General features: G+C 33.7%; 2 protein-coding genes across 3 annotated transcripts; one reads left to right on the top strand and one right to left on the bottom strand.

Annotated features, from left to right (window-relative positions):
• Positions 1-1,268: 1,268 nt before the first annotated feature.
• LOC117242683 lies at positions 1,269-5,170 on the top strand. The gene is made up of 4 exons (XM_033509577.1): positions 1,269-1,544; positions 2,297-2,551; positions 4,361-4,503; positions 5,078-5,170. Exons 1-4 carry the CDS (start codon positions 1,467-1,469, stop codon positions 5,166-5,168), a joined length of 567 nt encoding a protein of 188 aa, XP_033365468.1. The 5' UTR covers positions 1,269-1,466; the 3' UTR covers positions 5,169-5,170.
• Positions 5,147-17,859, bottom strand: LOC117242674. 2 transcript variants are annotated; one of them, XM_033509555.1, is made up of 7 exons: positions 17,462-17,859; positions 17,272-17,390; positions 12,047-12,185; positions 11,523-11,720; positions 9,828-10,214; positions 7,138-7,419; positions 5,147-6,466 (listed from the first exon to the last, which is right to left on the bottom strand). In XM_033509555.1, exons 3-7 carry the CDS (start codon positions 12,128-12,130, stop codon positions 6,353-6,355), a joined length of 1,065 nt encoding a protein of 354 aa, XP_033365446.1. In that variant the 5' UTR covers positions 12,131-12,185; positions 17,272-17,390; positions 17,462-17,859; the 3' UTR covers positions 5,147-6,352. The 2 variants fall into 2 exon arrangements, with proteins under 2 accessions (XP_033365446.1, XP_033365447.1); XM_033509556.1 differs by lacking the exons at positions 17,272-17,390; positions 17,462-17,859 and adding an exon at positions 14,211-14,255.
• Positions 17,860-18,497: the final 638 nt, after the last annotated feature.

The raw sequence follows: 18,497 nt of genomic DNA, 5'->3' as shown, positions 1-18,497 counted from the left end.
ATCAAATGTTCCTATTCTTCCTATAATAATCATTTTTAAGCAGAAAATTGATAAGTAGTGAAATTATTTATTCATTGAAAGATTTAAAGATAAAATCATTGTAAAATTAGTTTTCAAGCTGTAGATATTGATATCTTCGTCATTTGTAGAGATGAACACTCGTAGGAAACACTTTGAAGGAAGTGCATCTTCTCTTCTTCTTCGTAATATTTATTTCCTCTTCATTCATTATAACATACGAAATTTGTTATAATTTTTAATTTCTTTCCTCCACTTGTAATCAGCTGCTGATTTTCATTTCTCTATTTTACGCTTCTTTTCCCTTACTAAAAAATCAGGGTAGTTTCATTTAACAAATGTACAGCATGTAACATTAGGAGTTGAATTGGTTTAATCTGAAGCCTTGAGTATCCATTTAAACGTCATCTAGAAGATATTTATTACGGATCACGTAGGATTAGATTGCTCGAATATTTTTATGAATATATTACGTACATTATACGAACGACTATCGTGATTATCATAGAAAACTTGGGACCAGTCCGTAAATGTATGTAGAAGTTACGAGACATTTGTTGCGAATATACGCTTAATGAAAAATTAGTATACAGCATGGATAGCAGTCTTAAACGTACAGTTAATGTTTAAGATGGTTCTAAGATGGTTAAGATGGCTTATTACTGATCGTTTTTGACAATCTTTGCGAAGTATCTCCTTTCAATAAATATTTGCAACTAGCATATACATTTTCAGAGCCATTCCAAATTTTACTAATACAAATTTACTAAAAATTTTTTTTAATTTTTTTTTTAATTTTTTTTTAATTTTTCCATCGAGACAACGATCTACAGTGAGATCCGTTATAACGAGACGCGATAAAGTGCACGCGTACCGAGCCAAAATTCAAAGTCGATTTTCTCGAAAACAAAGCCTCGAACGAAAAATTGTTATTCTATATTTTCGACTTATTTTTTCGCGTAGAATCACCCCCTTTCCGTTTGTACCACCAGTTACCAACCACCCTGTATAACTCGATAGTCGTGTTTTGTTACAGTGCCGCTGAAGTTTCAAAATATTTTGTATCGTACATAGAAAACTTTTAGAAACGTTCGAATACTTTCATAAAACACTATACATTTGCTTTTATACTGGTCATATTGAAGCGTTTGACAACTGTTTCTTGGTCTCTTGTTTGATTTGGCTAACGTTATTCATACTTCATTCAAGATGGAAAGTCAAAATAGAACAGCACAGTGGATTTGTGAAAGTGTACATAAAACAGCATTTCGTATAGCAATTAAACGCTATGTGTACATGTAAAATCAGAATAGTCCTTGCTCGAGTTATGTGCTGCAGGACTTTCTCTCTCTACCTGTGACATAATCTTTTGAGCAGTTGGAGAGTCGGAACTGAACCGCACATTGAAAACTGGAGTAGTTTCGTTTATTATTACGTACAGTACAGACATGTCAAGAATCTGTTGCAACTTTACTACACTGCTGTTGGCCATTCTTTTGGTAACAACGTACACCACTTCTCTACAGGTAAAAATTATTCTTTTATCTCTTACTTGTTTACACTACTAGCGAATTGAGATGTTTTTAGTCAAATTATTCGACACAGATTCGGACGATTATTTTTTTGTTTGACACAGATGTACGTAGCATTAAGAAATAACTATAAAGATTTTCAATTGTACATAAAAAGTGGTGCATTATAGTATTTATGTGTTAAAGCAATAATATCTGTTTAAAAGCATAGCAAGTTAATTTACTTAGTAACTTTTATCAGTGAAAAATTTGAATCTTATACAAAAATATTCGTATTTGTCTATTTTTCGTATATTGTATAAAGTGAGTGAACCAAATTTGGTAAACCAAATTTAAAAGTAAAAAGTTGTGAATAAAGATATAGTTGTATGTTTGGGCCATTATGGAAAAATGCATAAAGCAATCAGTGATTCGTTTTCGATTAATTTTATGACGGGAAACAAGTCCTGAATTCGTGTACAAACGTTTAGCACGTAACGTAACTACATTTTATCGAAGAAATTTAATTTATTTTAATTCTATTTACTAATTGTGCCAAAACATTACCATGTGTTTTGTTAAATAGAAAAAAAATATTCTACATATTTATAAAAATATCATTACAATATACATATATTAAATGATTTTTTAATACATAGTTTTATCGATATCATGTCGTATATATTATTGTATATTTTTATTACATAAATGAGGAAAAAGCAAGCACGACGAATTATTTTTATAACAATTCTGTTATATCTGTTTAGCATCGGATAGTGGTTGAAGATCTCGATTACAATCATTATAATGAACACCAAAATTTCCAACCAACGGTAAAGTTTGACAGACCAATTGTCGTGAAGGCTTTTGAAAAGCCAAAGAACCAACAAGATTTTAGCAAAATTCCTGGTATTCCGGGCGTAGACTTTCCTTTGTACCATACCGTACCTCAGACAAGTTTTTCCTGCGCGCACGTTCCATTCGTACCAGGAATGTACGCGAACGTGGAAACCGGTTGTCAGGTAATTTATTTAATTTCATCAATCGTTTTACAATTGATCATTGAAATATTTATATACACACATATATGTATAACACATTATGTATACTGTAGTATCGTAAATACAATAATTAGTTTATTAATAATAAATGAATTAAACAGAAAACAATGGTTATTTAACATGAACTAATCGTAACAATGTATTATAATTAATTAACAACTCTCGTCAACGTAGATTCAACTCTCTCTCAATAACGCTAACAACACTATCTCAACAACGCAATCCGCACTCTCATTTAAGTCCCATCATGCACATGCTCAGCAACCGTTTGTTTGTAATTCGCGCGACTCCCCTCCAGGCCCCTCGTTCACGATACTACAATACAGTGCCCGCGCAACGCGAGGGTCAGTAGGCTTTCCATAACAAAGCCAGGCTCACCTTGGGTAACATAACTAGGACCATATATTGTCTTTTTTCGTTAGATCATAGACGGCTATGAAAACAGAGCATTTTCGGATCTTTTCTCATCGTCGAACGTATACTCGACACGCTTAAAGTACAAAACATTTCTTGTCACATGCCGGCAGATAGCAGAAAAGTGACTCGCGTTACGTAACACACTCTGTATACTGTGTATATATGTATAGTGACTTTAAGTAAGACAGAGGAATTACTGTTGCAAAAAGCATATCTAAGGAATAAAGTAACTTTCTTTGGCGAAGAGATCGTAGAAGAGATGGTTTTATCGATATTTTAGCCAAATTTGATATAGTTGTAAGTCGTGGTACTGTGATCAATGAACCGCGGATATTTATGCAATTTCACATTTTTACCAACTTACTAACAAAGTGGAATTCAAATACACATTTATTTCACACACTAATATTATGACAAATATTTTACGTTCAATATATTTTTTACATTTTTTGCGCTCTTATGTTTCGCCCAAGTGCACATAAACGATCAGTCGTACAAAGTATAAATCTTGCGAATAATAAAATCGATTCGAATCAGTTAAAGAATTTAAAATGACCTACTATCCACATATACATACGTACATACATATAAATAGGTTTTTTCAGTATATCATAATTGATAATATAAAAGGTTTTATACGTACGAACGTTTTCAATGAATAAAAAAGTGATTTGTATAATATATTAGCTGGATTGGATAATTGTGCAGTGTGTCTCAAGAGTTTTTATGTGTAAAATTGATGATTAAAGTCATCTAACAAATTGTTCAATTATCTATTTGTTCTTTTTTCTTTGTACTTCTTATTCGCTAATGTATCTTGTTAAAAGTCACTTTTGACCGCAATATGTAGTTCCTGCAACAGTTACCCTCAAGGCAATTCTATCGTTTCTATCTAGCTATGCATTCACTTTTTAGCCTTGCCTTATATGTAATCAACTAAAATTTCTTTCTTGTGCAAGAAAGAAACATGTCTTTTAGTTTAGCCCTAAAAACGGAACGAATATTGTAATATTTCCGTTGAACCCAATATTTTATGTTATCTCGATCGTACGTGACATCATCCTTTTGTTCGTTCAAACTGAAGTTACTATTACCAGTGCGTATGTTAAAAAATGCATGAAATATTAGTAGATATCAGAAAGGAAATATAATTGGATAGTTAGATTTAAAAAAGAATTATGAAATTTTACGTGTAAAACTCTTAGGCATATCTTGCCTGTGGTAGAACTTCGCTTATTCCAACTAATAGGTTATAATATTTTATCTTTGTAACATGATAACTCAAATGATACGTTTGTATTATATACTACACTATAATACGAGAAACGCTAAGAAACTTTATTTACGTTTTAGGCATATCATATTTGTCACGATGGTCGCGAAGGTCATCAAGGTGCATCTTTCCTCTGTACTAATGGAACTCTTTTCAATCAACGGGAGTTTGCTTGTGATTGGTGGTATAACGTGAATTGTGCTGATGCGCCAGCTTTGTATAGGTATAATCTTATATTTATTCTAATAAATATATATGTGACGGTAAACATTATAGATATTTACATTAATGTGAAACGAGCAGAGATCGAAATATTGACCATTCTTGAGCATTCAGCGAAGGAAAATGCAGCTTAAAGCGAGGCTTAGTCAAATTGACTGACTGCTTATAATTTATTCTGATTTGAAAAAGTATGAAAAGTATAATGCTGTATTCTTCGGAGGATTGTCATTTTCACTTCTTTCGTATCTTCGATGCGTTATCTTTGTAAAAAAGAGCAGTCGAAGTATCCTCTGTTCCTGTCCTCTGAAACGGAATTGATGTTAACTGGAATTCCGCGAAATTTTGTATTTTCCAAAAATCTATGATCCTGACAAATGCCAATCAACGCCAAATAAATCGTAGGAATCTCTCGTCGTACCAAAAATGCGGAAAAAATGTCGAAATTAAATGTTTCACAGTCTCGATGTTTAATAATTCATTTTATCATTTTGTCAATAATTCTTATATAATATTACATTTATTGTTTGCAATATTTTAATTTTTATTATTCACATTTTTCATTTTATTTGTTTTAGATTAAATTTAGACCCTTTGAAGAACCCTTATATACCGGAAGAAAGAAAGGAGATAATTCGGAAGCAGAATATGAGAATCGTCGTGTATTAAAATTTCTAATCTATATTCTAAATATAATTTAAAGCGTGCCAGTTGTACAAAGAATTACTAAATCTCTGCTGCATGATTTACAGCTTTCAGTAGAAAAATGTTTCTCATAAATATAATTAGTATGGCTATGCGACGTTTTCTTGTATTTTACTATAGAGATTTTTCTAATGCAAACGAGAAAACGGTGAAGTACGAGACATCTTCCAAAATTTGTCACGAATAATTATCGCTTTAGGTCCTTTATGAGTAATTATCGGTTTAGTGTTCTTTGTTACACCATACATACGTTTCCAAGATTTTTAGTAGACTGTAAATTATTTTCCTATAATTATGTGAAACGCGTAAAATTTTTTAAAAGAAACACTTTCCTATCTTTAATATTACAATTGTTTTTATTTCACTCTCGGCTAACGTTTCGTCACATTCGATATTAAAGTTTTCGAAAAATAATACAAAATATAAACGAAAAGACAAGTCAGAATATGATACGAATGACTGCTCTGAGCAGTATGATGATTCAGCTTGAATTGATCTTGCTGTGTTCTAAACTATACATATCTTTTTGCGCATCTTACACTATTATTTCCATATCGTGATATCGTAGGTTGTAGATCATTAAACTCGTTTTGACGTCGATCAGGACACTGTATTTTAAAAGAGTGAATGGTAATATACATGTAAAGAACTGTCGGTAACATCGAGAAGACTTTGAAGATGATTTTAAAAGAACTTTTCGTTTACCGTAACATGTACATTCTTAAACTGTTCTTATATTTCCTCATTCTATGTAACAGTGAACATAATTTGGACGTTCGTAATAGAGATGGTATATCTACATTTTCTTCATCGTATTAGTTTCGCATATTAATCATAACCGGACTGCGGATATTTATGCAAATATATATTTTTATGAAAGCCGTTAAAGAAATGGGACCTGGAAAGCCGAAATTTGTTTCAGCTACTAGGTATTATAGTAAGTGCTATATTTTGGACGTTTCACATATTTTTGCGTATTACGCGCATTCTGTGCATTCCGGCGCCCCTTAAATTTCTCATAAATGCGTAAAAATCCACAGTCTAATTATAACGATTTATAATGGACATCTAAGTTATCATTACTTTTAATTCATTTATATCTATATTACTATTCTAATATTATTGAAATTTCGATAGAATTAAATGAATTATTTACACTCTACTGTATTCCACCATTCACAACGTTTCTTTACGTTACTAAATGCTGTTCCCGATGGACAAAGCGAGGAAGTTTTCGACCAACCAGAGCAGTTGTGGAAAACCTAGAAACAAAGAATCATCAGAATAATGTACAGTAATCCGAGTAATGAAAAGATACATACGAGTACCAGATGACTCTTTATAAAGAAATAAGGGACAGATATAGAACAACATTTTCTTTTCTGAAGCTTATTTTTGAGAGAAAATCGAGTTTAAAAGGAGAATGTAAAAAAATTGTCATTTTTGGAACCGCCTGTGAACGAGATATTCTTGCAGGACATTTAAGAGCATCTCACAAGGAATAAAAAATGTTTTTTAATAAAGATTAAATGTAACGAAAGGATAAATGTTCAAATTAATTTTGCAAGAAAATGTATTATCTTCTTATGCTTTCATAACAGCGAAATCTATTGATCCCTTCCCGTACCATTTAGTTCGACGAAACTCGGGCCCAAGCGGTAGACATCGACGCGCGCTAAACAGACCAGACTGATGTTTGTAAACAGAAACTAACATTCAGTGACGATCGTAACGAGCAAAAAAACAGTCCGCGAGCTCGGCTTGTTATGTTTACGTTTGGCCCAAGTATCTGGTCGCGAGTCAGACTGGCGATATTCATGTTTGGGCCAAAAATTTCATCGCGAGTCTGACTCGATAAAGTACGGGAAGGGGTTAAACCTTAACCTGGAAAGGAAATTTTCGAAACGAAAAGCGTAATGAGCTATGTACTCACTTGACACTTAGTTTCAACATCGGCAAACATGCCTCTCCTACCACTGCACGTGAAACCAGTTTCTGGAATTTTGGTAAGATTCGTGTAGCGAGAAACTGTATCGTCAGTGTTCAGTTTGACATTTTGGTACGATGTCGCTTTCGGATTTATTTCGATGTTTTGCAATTCCTGCTTTCGAATACGAGGAGAAAAGTTTTGGTTTCTATTTGCAGCATGAGATCCGGCGTGTCTCGAAGATCGCTCATGAAACTTATTCAAAAATCCCTGATAATCAGCAATGATCTGAAAATAAAGAGACAGTTTTTTGTACATTTTCGCCGTTGAAACGTTGTCTGATATCCATCTGGGAAGAAATTACGAGTTTATGAATATGAGATATGACAGACACTTTGAACAGTTTCTTTAGTCAACAATCGTTGCGTTGAGTCGAGCCCTATAAGTGAGCTATCAAAACTTGTCACATAAGAAGACTTGTGTTGCTATTGAGTTTTTACGTTTGCTCCTATTGTTTTGGTTTCAAAAAGAGTGTCGCATCTTATACTGTCACGATATTGCTGTGAAGATAAGGAGGGCTTCTTTCTTCTCTTTTATCGTTAATAACGTGCTATTTCAATTTATAACCTTATCGATGAAACAATACTCGTATCTACTGTTAAAATTATTTTAAACAATAACGACATAACGTTAAATAAATCTTGATCATTGAGAGTCATAGCTCAGAATGGAGGTAGCTTTAAGGATACATGTGAATTTATTGAACTGAACAAGTGAACTTTCAATGTGACGTTTTGACAAAATTATAATTATTATTCTAAAAATTGTAATTCTAAACGTTCAAACTCGTTTTCCCTAAAATCATGATTTTTTAATTTACCTCGTTCTTGCGCTAAACGAGCAATACGTTGATATAACGTTTCTTAGTCCTTTTAATGTGTACATTCATCTCGTGATATATGAACATGCGTTTATTAGCCACCCTGTACGTTTAACTCTATTACGAGTAGAAGAGGAAATTACGTAAGAGAGAGCGTTTTAGACATATCGATATATACAACGCGAGTGAGAGTAAGGTGACTTAACTGCTGTTACTGTGAAAGATGCTCATGAGATTCTTGCTTGAAATCTGTTAAGAAAGGAAGAGGTGTAATAGTATGTTATTGGTGCTTCGCTCGTAATTTGCATACCGCGAGTGCAGGTGAGCGTGCACCAGCGAATGTACCTCCCGACTACAGTTTCATTCGCGTTTCAAATCCAAGATAACTAGATGATCTATCTTCTCGTAGCAGGTAATCCTAGAAAATTGTGGTTGGTTTCAACGAAGTAGGCAAACTAGAATCTCGTGTGTCGATATGCGTTCTTCTTTCACAGATTGTGGTTTTGCACTCGAGTTGGTCAAAAAAGATATATCACACACGCACACATATACGTCTTATACAGCCTATAGGTGACCATTATGAATTTTACGATCTCTCATTTTATTCCATGTTAGAACGCATAAACGCTGACTAACTTCAATTTGCCATTTTTAATATGAATTCAATCGTTTATCAAATTATGCAGGGAAATCATGTAAGACATTTAAAAGTTTGGGCTTTTTGAAAACCTGTGCAATTAATTTTACGATCACCTTTACCTCTTTTCTTTACGTAATATATTGGATATTTTAACGTATCGTCGAAATATTGGTATTACGGTAGAACTGGATTTATATGAACCGCGTCTATCTGAACGAAATTTTAGTCAATGACCGATCGAGGGACGATTCGCATAACAGAAGCTCGTCTATTGTCCCCACTACCTGTTACTTTTCGTTCACACAATAGGAGTTCACGTTCAAATAAATGATTTGAACCAGCAAAAGTTTAGTTTAGCACCGATGAAAATCGCTTACACGTATGCCAATGAGAATATCCACAGTAGGTTCAGTCAAGTGAAGTGAAAATCTCTTAACCCGTACCTGACTTGACGTGATCTGACTAAACTATTGCTAGTTGAATTCATTTATTTGAACGCGAGCTCCTATTATGTGAACAATAACAGATACTTAGTGGGGACAATCGCTGAGCTCCTATTAATAAACTATTTGTTCCCCGACAAATCCAGGCAAACGAAGTTCCATCGTAATTTCTCTCCTGGTATTAATTATACAAAATAAATCTCTTTCGCAGTACGAACTACCTCTAACAATTGGTAGATGGCAGAACGTACACAAATGTCTAAATTTTAATAGATGTCTCGTATTTTCGTAGAATAGATAATTATGCACAAAAGAGGGCCTCAACTCCGATTTTGTTAAATTTGGAATACGTTGTAGAGGAGAGGGTTCCGAGTAACATGCATTTTGTCCGAGATGCAGGGTGATCATGGTTAAAAAATTATGACACATTACAGGAAAAAAATGATACTTGTTAGATCACATTTAGTTCAATATAAACTGTTAAAAATGAAATTGCATACGCATTTGCACAGGATTGCGATAGTAATAGTGTAAGATACGGTTAAGTTAATCCAAATTAGATTCCATGGGTGGCTGGAAATTGAGATCTCTTTTTCTGCATAATTACCGTAGAATAAGCAATATAATATTTCAATCGTGCTCGCTTATACGAAGCAACAGGTACAGAGATAGCGCTGTGTTGGAATAATGGTATGACCAACTATACGTAGAAGTAGACGCATAGAATATATACCTGGTGAGAGTTGAAAAGCGCTATGTTGTTGAGAATATAATCGTCGAATGGTTGGTAAATAGAATCCCACTCGTAGCGAATATTCCAAGTTGGTGTAAAAGTTTCTTCTAATAAATTGGCATCAGCAGGAAGTACCAAAGGTGTTACGATAGGTTTATAAATTCCAGGTTTCAATGGTGGTACTATAGGTACAAATTGTCTGAAGCTCGTATAAGTTTGTGATTTAGAAAAATCCCGATGCTTGTTAAAGCGATTGTTCGTGTATTCGTGACCATTAAATCGCGAGTATGGCGTACGAATAACGTAAGTTGTGTCAATCGCTTTCGCACGGTTGTAATGAAATCTGCCTTCGGGTGGAACGTATCGTCCATCCGGTGTCAGGTACACCTGCAAAGACAGAACGATGCTCTTCAATTAATTTCCATTTAATTAGCGAGGTGAATATTGGTTGGTTTATTAAAGAGACGAGTGATAAAATTGTAATAGTCAATTATATTAATCACTTTAAGCACAAGTACAGAGATAATGTATGCCGGTCGTAATCGTCGCTCGCTCAATATTACTGTTCAACTGTACGTTCGCTCGTACGTACTCTACTATCTGATTCGCTATAATGACTTTTCTAGAGAGCGCGTTCGTCTATTTGTATCGACCAGTGTCATTATAAGAAGTTCGAACGTGACTCTGATTGATGATTACAAGTAACGACGATAATATTTTGTCCGGAGTTCGTTTACCTCCGAATCTGGCAAACCAAAACAATGTTGATATTCCAAGGCACAATAATACGAGTCTCTCCCGATTCATTCTTCAAAATTTTTCAAACTTTCTTAACCTTTTCGCTTCGGCAGTCCAGTCCACCGAAATACTGTCACAGAACAGAAGCGCGTACCAGAAATGCACACAGTGTGCATGGTTGCTGTATATACGTTTTCCTAAGTCTTAAATAACAATAATTTTTGCAAAAACCGTATATGAAATATCGTTTCACTATCAATGGGTTTAACATATTTTTTAGTACGAAACAGTATACGACTGTAACAGTATACGAAACAGTATAATTTTGTTATTGTTGTTTCAACAATGAGTAACTTTTAAGAAGTGATTAATCCAATACATCAATAAAATCAACAGAAAATGTTCTGCCGATAACGAAAAAATATATTATTGGCTACAGATGGCATTGGTGTATACCCGATATATGGGGTGCCGAACTCAGGATTCGTCGTGTGGTCGCCGCCTACATGCGGCGCTCGTACCCACAGGACATCTCGCGCGCGTCGCCTGTAAGTGGCACCCGAAGCGAAAGGGTTAAACTAAGCATTTTTAAACTAAACTCCAAGTATTATAATACTTGTTTTATAAAGAATTAAAAAGTGCATCAAACAGTATATAAAAAAGTGTACAGTTTCATTTAGAAAAACGAAGATCTCGAAACGTCTCTACCTAGACAAATCTGGTAGTCATCGTAAGACATTTCCCTCGAAACAGAACATGTTTTGTTTGAAACATTTTTCCGATTACTGTATAATTTAGAAGATATTTGCGTGGATTATCTCGATTAAAATAAAGCAGTGTGTATAATATTTAGCATATAGTAGAGTGTAAAGGCCATTCAAATTTATTTAAAATGTCAAAAATACCATTGACTTGGAAAGTGCTTAACCTACATTGTGTTTATTAACTTGTACATACTTTTATTACTTCTGGCATCGCTTGAACATGCTGAGTATGTTTGTGCACGCCTCGGGCATCCAAGACCACTCCATCAGGTACTGTAATACCTTCTTTGTTTAATCGATTTAACGCTAAACGATCAGTCCTAAAAGCTTCTTCTGGAATTTTACCTCCTAATGCTGGTAAGACTTGTTCTCTAAATATTTGTCTTTTCCGCTGTAATCATAAAAATTTGTTTGCATATTAATATTACAAAAATATCGTTTCTAAGATATTTTACTTCAAAATTACGCCGTGAAATATACAATTTAAATATAAACGATGTTACTATAAGGTTAGTTTGTGATCGTCTTTAGAGCAATATATTTATACATTAAACAAGTATTCGACTGATACAACATTTTTATAAAAGAAAGTTTTATGTACGTTTGTAATATTTTCTAATATTTGTAGTATAAATACCAAGAGTAATATACGATTACCGATAGACTAGTTATATTACCATTTGTAATTAAAACTAATATCGTGTCTGTGTATCTTACCTTTTCTGCAACAACGCATATCATTAGAAACGTGGCAGTAAGTATTAAACGAAACCAATTTTCTTTCTCGATTATTGTCTTCATTCTAATGGAAAATTGGTTGATTTTTTACATAATCAGAAACATTCGATTCAATTTCCTAAAATATTAAAAAAAAACATTTTTTTTATCGATACATAATTATGAAACTCTACTTGTTACTTAATTATAGTCGAGTACACGGCCATTTCAGGTATTGGTATGTATTACTTTGATAACAAAATTGTATCATTTTATGAAAGTCATCAAAAATTACATCACACATGCAGTAGAAGTAAATGTATTAGTAGGTATAGAGGATGCCTAAGCTAAAAAGGATTATCCAACTATCTACCTTGTGTAATGATGCGTGTAAAAACTTCTCAAGACAAAGCTACGCTACTTTGAGGGACACGTAAATCGATGAAAAGAATGTTTCCTCAAGTTCGTTTCTTTTAGAAGATTTCAAGGTCATCGGTTTTATTTCTAAAATAGAGATCTACGTATTTGCTTGTTCGGTAGATGTGATTTTCTGTTCTCTATACAAAAGTAGCAAGGTACTTACGCTGGAAAGTGCGTAGTTTAAAAGATATTTCGATCTTAACTTCATGAAATGTAGCGGGTGAAAGGCAGGCAAGACATAAACGCAAAAGCATCACTTTGCATTTCTCTTTGTCTGTGGTACGCCAAGTTACAAAATTAAAGTTAAGATATCCTTTAAACCAAGCATAAACTAAGCGTCTTCAGACACAAGTGCCTTGATACTGTTGTATGGAAAATAGAAAATCGCGTTAATTGATAATTAGAAAAACATAGAATTAGACGACCTTGAGGGAAAAGATTCTTTCCACTGTTTCCAATATCCGTAGATCAAAATACAATGATTCTATAAAATTTAAACTAAGTATAAAATCGTGCACGCGATAATACTTTACGATTATGCTACACGATGCTCTATATTCGTGCTAAAGTCTGTAAACATATCTTGAATATCCTGTAGTATTAATCAACCTGTAGTAAACCCGATAGTAAACAGCAAGTATTATTTTATTAAAATACATAATAAATAAATAATAATAAAATATATTATTTTATATTAACAGAAATTGAAATATTTCGATATGAGTTTTCGATATGATTACCATCCGCTTCAATACATTTCTACGAACGATTGACGTCACACTTGCTACACACAAGTACGAGTCATATATTCATTGTTGAGAAATTTTCAATTTAACCCCTTCCCGTACTTTAACGAGTCAGACTCGCGATGAAGATTTTTGCCCAAACATGAATATCGCCAGTCTGACTCGCGACCAGGTACTTGGGCCAAACGTAAACATAACAAGCCGAGCTCGCGGACTGTTTTTTTGCCCGTTACGATCGTCACTGAATGTTTACGAGCATCGGTCTGGTCTGTTTCGTCGAACTAAATGGTACGGGAATTTAGCGCGTAATGTTTGTTTCAAAGAGCATCGTAAGATACCCTTACACGTACGTTTAACAGAATTTAAATTTAGTTAGGTATGGTTGTTATTAAACGTGGTTGTTATTAAACTTGAATTTTAGAGAAAACTTAAACTTTCAATGAAGAAACATTACGAAATGCGTGCTTATGGAAGAAGAAAGTTTTACATAAGAGATAACCGATTGCTCGGAACGATATTCGTGGTTAGAGAATGACTTTCACTCTAATGGCATAGATAATCGACAATGCTGACGAAGATTAAATTTTCTATTTGCTAGATTGTTGCAAATATCCAAGATCGATCGTGCGCAAATTTTATATTATTCTTTCTCATAGAAAACATAATAAACTATAATTTACTATCATATATTGGGTTGACAACTAAGTGATTGTCATTACCACCTAACGACAAAATCAGCTATCACTTAGTTGCCAAACTAATAGGATAAACGCGACACTAAAATGATAGAAGACTGAAAAATTTGTTAAATTAAACGAAATTGAGCCTCGAACAATGCACGAGGTAATTACGCGAAAGAAGCCTCGATTCTAACGGCCTTGAGCTTGAAATATACATGGTAGAGGGGAAGGGCACGAGTGACATATTTCATTGTTCGAAGCGTGGGATAATCATGGTTCAAAAGTTACGACAAACGGGAAATGGTACTTGTTACGTACATTTACTTCGATTTGAAATTAAATCTGCATTTGCATAGGATTGCGATTCCCAACTTCTGCGCCATAATCGTCTTACGCGCACGTCTCGGACAAAGCGCACGTTACTCGGGACCCTCTTGTCTACAACATATCGGAAAGCCAACAAAATTAGAATTGAATTAAGCATAGACGAGTAGCGGATTAACCCCTGCCCGTGCCATTTAGTTCGACGAAACTCGGGCCCAAGCGGTAGACATCGACGCGCGCTAAACAGACCAGACTGATGCTTGTAAACAGAAACTAACATTCAGTGACGATCGTAACGGGCAAAAAAACAGTCCGCGAGCTCGGCTTGTTATGTTTACGTTTGGCCCGAGTATCTGGTTTCGAGTCAGACTGGCGATATTCATGTTTGGGCCAAAATCTTCATCGCGAGTCTGACTCGCTAAAGTACGGGAAGAGGTTAAGGAGTTTTTATTGGTGAGAACGAGAGCAAAGCGAAATGGGTACAACGTGCACTTGTCATTTCTTCGCACAATTTGTAGTAACATGGTTTCTTTCTAGACGTTTTCTGACTATATTCTGGAGACGTTCTAGAGTTTCCTATACACTAGCTACCACGCTCGCTAAGCGTGCAAGTCGTAAATAGCTTAGCCAATGTACATTAGCTACGCATTAAGTATATAATCAACAAGTTTTTCAGAATGCGACGTAATTTCTTTATATTTCATTACTCGTGTAATAGAAATTCGATTATCCAAACAGTTTGTCCTCCTATTATTATTAGTTCGAATATGGGAGGTTCTACTGTAATTATTTTGGCTACAGAAGATAGTAATTCGATGCAAAGTGAAGGAATTGAATATTGCTCTGGTACATTGTAGTGGATTTCTTGCTACAGAGTTGAAGAATAATTGAATTACTTTTGCACTTGGGAACTGGATCAGCTGCAGGAAGCAAAAAAAAGGTGAAAGTTTCGTTCACAACGTGATATTCTTATCTTTTATCAATTGCACCTTGAACGAAGTTGACACAAAGAAATTTGAAGACCAATCAAAAATAAGACGAGGAACAGCAAAATCGAAAAACTACACACATATAATCCTTATACATTTTGCTTTATTATGTTTTCCAATATGTGCAATGTATGGTTATTTAATGTAGGCACTCTAGGCGTATAGACGCGTATATGTTCGATTTGCGCAACGAAATGACCACGTGCAAAGTTTGTTAAAAGAAATAAATTCAGTTTTCCTCTTTTAAATATCGAGAGGTCAACTATCGAACTTTCGATAATAATCCTTAGCAAATTTTGGAATCTTGAGATTCAACGATTATTGATGCCTGTAATTAGATGAACATTGTTCGATTTAATTTATTTTTCAATGATATGATATTATTCTATGCAATTTTTATAAAATTTAACGATGGCATTATAAAAAATAGAACTCTTTTCCTTTATGCATAATTAACTTTTACAGTTTTTAAAATTTCAAAATGTCGCATAGGCCATGCGATAGAGGATAAACTTATAAATAAATACTACCGATTTTTAACATCTGGCCACTGCTTTGTACAAATCATCATATTCTTCATAGATCGCACTGTGATATCACCTAAACGTCATTTTCTTCGTTTATATTGTTCATGAACGTACCCGCAATATTTTTCTAATTTATCAAGGAATATTGTATGCTAGAGAAAGTCTTCATTTCGATTGAACGGATGATTTTGTATTTTTGGTCGAGTTAGTGAAAGTAGCTTCGTCTTTAACGCTATTAAGGTCGCGTATTGCTTTAATTAATTACGAAATACCATCGCTTCTCAATGTTCGAAAGTGAATGAAATAGCAAATTGTTAAACATTGCAATAAGCAATATGTACATCGTATGATGTTGTACTATATGTATTTTTCATAAAGATTCAAGTTTATCCTATCATATTAATAGTTTTACGTTTTTGTTATTCATCGTACGCGCGAATCAATTGATGATCAATTTAAAATTAAGCCAATCGTGTTAGGAGAGAATACAAAGAGAAGGATAAAAAACGCTAGAAACGTAAAAGGAACGAATAAATGCTTGGGAATGAATGATTAATTTCGACCATAAATACTGTTTCTTTTTTATCTCCCCCCGCCCCCTCTACTCTTTAAAGTTACTTTTTAGAAAATATTCTTCACAACTTTTTAGTTGCACAGAATAGGGGAAAAATGTTTCGAGTAATGAAAGTTAATATGCAGTTCCATTTGACAAAATAGGGATGGCATCGTTTCCATGCATAGAAAACTCAATTTAAAAATTTCTTTTACTCGAGAAGGTAATCACACACTGTGATCCATTTGACACGTGAAAAACTTTTCGCTGTCAACTGAAAACTGTCACGCTTTATCGCGAACATTCTATATATCCTGATGTTATTCGGTGGATACTTTGTTTTCTGAATTTTTTAATGTCGAAATATCGGTACTTTACAGAACAGTCATAATTACAGCAAATATACTTATATTTTGCTTTAGAACGTTCTTCATTGTCTCGTTACCTAATCTAAGTCATTGTATCCCAGTTGAACGGAACTAGGAAACAGCATAATGTTACGTAGGAATCTTATCAAGTATATAACACGGTATAGAGCCAACATCCGGGCTCTGCGTGTTTCTTTATACTTTTCTTCCGAGCTTATGGTAATACGCATAGTATACGAGTAGTTTATATATATTATTTTTTTTTATTTATTTATTAAAATTACAATCAATTCTCGCGTTGAGAATACATATTATTTAAAAAAAAAAGAAAAAAAAAACTACACTTCAAATTTTTATTTGACTCGTAATCGAGTCTCTTCAGAAGACAAATTGATTAACTCTACTTTTCGTTAATTTTTTAATCTCACTAGATAAGTAGTGCGATTGACATTCGATTCTCGAGAAACAAATGACTTATTTCTATAGGTACATCGATCGTGACAAGATAGCATAAGTAAAAGTTATAGAGTTGGACAATATGGCTGCTGAACCGCTTAACTATAACTTATTTATTTATTTATTTATTTGTAAACATGAAAAAGAAGAGTCAGTACAAACCAAATATAGAAACTGTCGGTAAAATCTTGGAAGTGCATTTACCGGTTATTTAGTTTGATCTTTGGAAACTTCACCATGAAGAACAACATGTAGTAATACACAAAACAGTTTGTCGAAAACTAAAAACGATATCGTGATTACGTGATCAAGTGCAATACTTTGTGAATTAAATTGTCGAACCGATGCATACACCACAACTTTCATATGTACACTGCAGCAATCGACGAAGAGACGAAGAGGCTGAACGAAGAATTCGAAGGGTTGTGAAGATGATACTGAACTCGCTTGTAAGAGTTCACCTGATGATATACCTGAGAGAACTGAAGCACGTGATTCGAGTTCAAAGTACTTTCACTGCTAGACTATAATAGTTCTGCAGCTTGTTCCTCTTCTTTCTCTTCTTCCTAATTCGCTTCTTTCTCACACTCACGGGCTCAACAGCCTGAAACGGAGATGATCGACGCTGCGGTGATCGATATCCTGGGTCAATGACGATCGACTAGCTGGTTGTCCTCGTAAATAGATAGTTTCTCGTTGGAATTTATTTTACTAAAGGAAAGAGGAGGAATAACGTAATAACGATAACGCAATAATAATATAATGTATTAATTCGTGCAAATTATTAATGTAACCTTAGATTAAAGTAAATTTTTTTTTATTTATTTATTTATTAAAATTACAATCAATTCTCGCGTTGAGAATTTTCAGTAATAAAGTAAATATGAAACAATATATTATAGTTGTTGAGATATAATTTTCTGTGCTGGACTGGGTTAAATGCGTAGTAGAGATACTTGTATGTGATTATCAGTGTGGAAGTATGTGTGTCCGAAGCGTTTCGAAAACAAAGAAATGTAAACTGTTCAGTCGGTTAAGAGTCGGTTAAGAGTCGGGTATAGAAGAAAGTGCTGAGACGCGTGCAAGTGTATATCGATGAATATATAAGGAATCGTTCATGAAATAAATATTTCATTATTTTAATATTAATCCTCAGTATAAATTTAGTGTTCCTATAACATTATTTCGGCTTCAAAGATTCACAATTTTCAACAATAGTAACGGTATGATATTATTATGCAATAGTAAACAACATTATAATGATAGCTTTCATAGCAGAATAATAGCTTAAAATAAGATACTAATTAATTTTCAAGACGATACATTACAAGTACATATTATACGTACACATTATTCTTCTATGTTCTATGTAATTAGCAATAGAAATA

This window comes from Bombus vosnesenskii, unplaced genomic scaffold (assembly GCF_011952255.1).
Source record: "Bombus vosnesenskii isolate JDL3184/JDL3185 unplaced genomic scaffold, Bvos_JDL3184-5_v1.1 scf7180000016275, whole genome shotgun sequence".
Classification (NCBI taxonomy): Eukaryota; Metazoa; Arthropoda; class Insecta; order Hymenoptera; family Apidae; genus Bombus; species Bombus vosnesenskii.
This window is presented reverse-complemented; position numbering and strand designations above follow the sequence as displayed.

What these genes read in the sequence shown, in the direction of transcription:
- LOC117242674 (XM_033509555.1), bottom strand. Translation starts at nt 12,130, where the DNA reads ATGAAGACAATAATCGAGAAAGAAAATTGGTTTCGTTTAATACTTACT. An exon ending in CGCTTTTCAACTCTCACCAG is followed by an intron (nt 7,420 to 9,827) that starts GTATATATTCTA and finishes CTTTATTTTCAG; the next exon opens with ATCATTGCTGATTATCAGGG. An exon ending in ATGTTGAAACTAAGTGTCAA is followed by an intron (nt 6,467 to 7,137) that starts GTGAGTACATAG and finishes CTTTGTTTCTAG; the next exon opens with GTTTTCCACAACTGCTCTGG.
- LOC117242683 (XM_033509577.1), top strand. Translation starts at nt 1,467, where the DNA reads ATGTCAAGAATCTGTTGCAACTTTACTACACTGCTGTTGGCCATTCTT. An exon ending in CGTACACCACTTCTCTACAG is followed by an intron (nt 1,545 to 2,296) that starts GTAAAAATTATT and finishes ATATCTGTTTAG; the next exon opens with CATCGGATAGTGGTTGAAGA. An exon ending in GATGCGCCAGCTTTGTATAG is followed by an intron (nt 4,504 to 5,077) that starts GTATAATCTTAT and finishes TATTTGTTTTAG; the next exon opens with ATTAAATTTAGACCCTTTGA.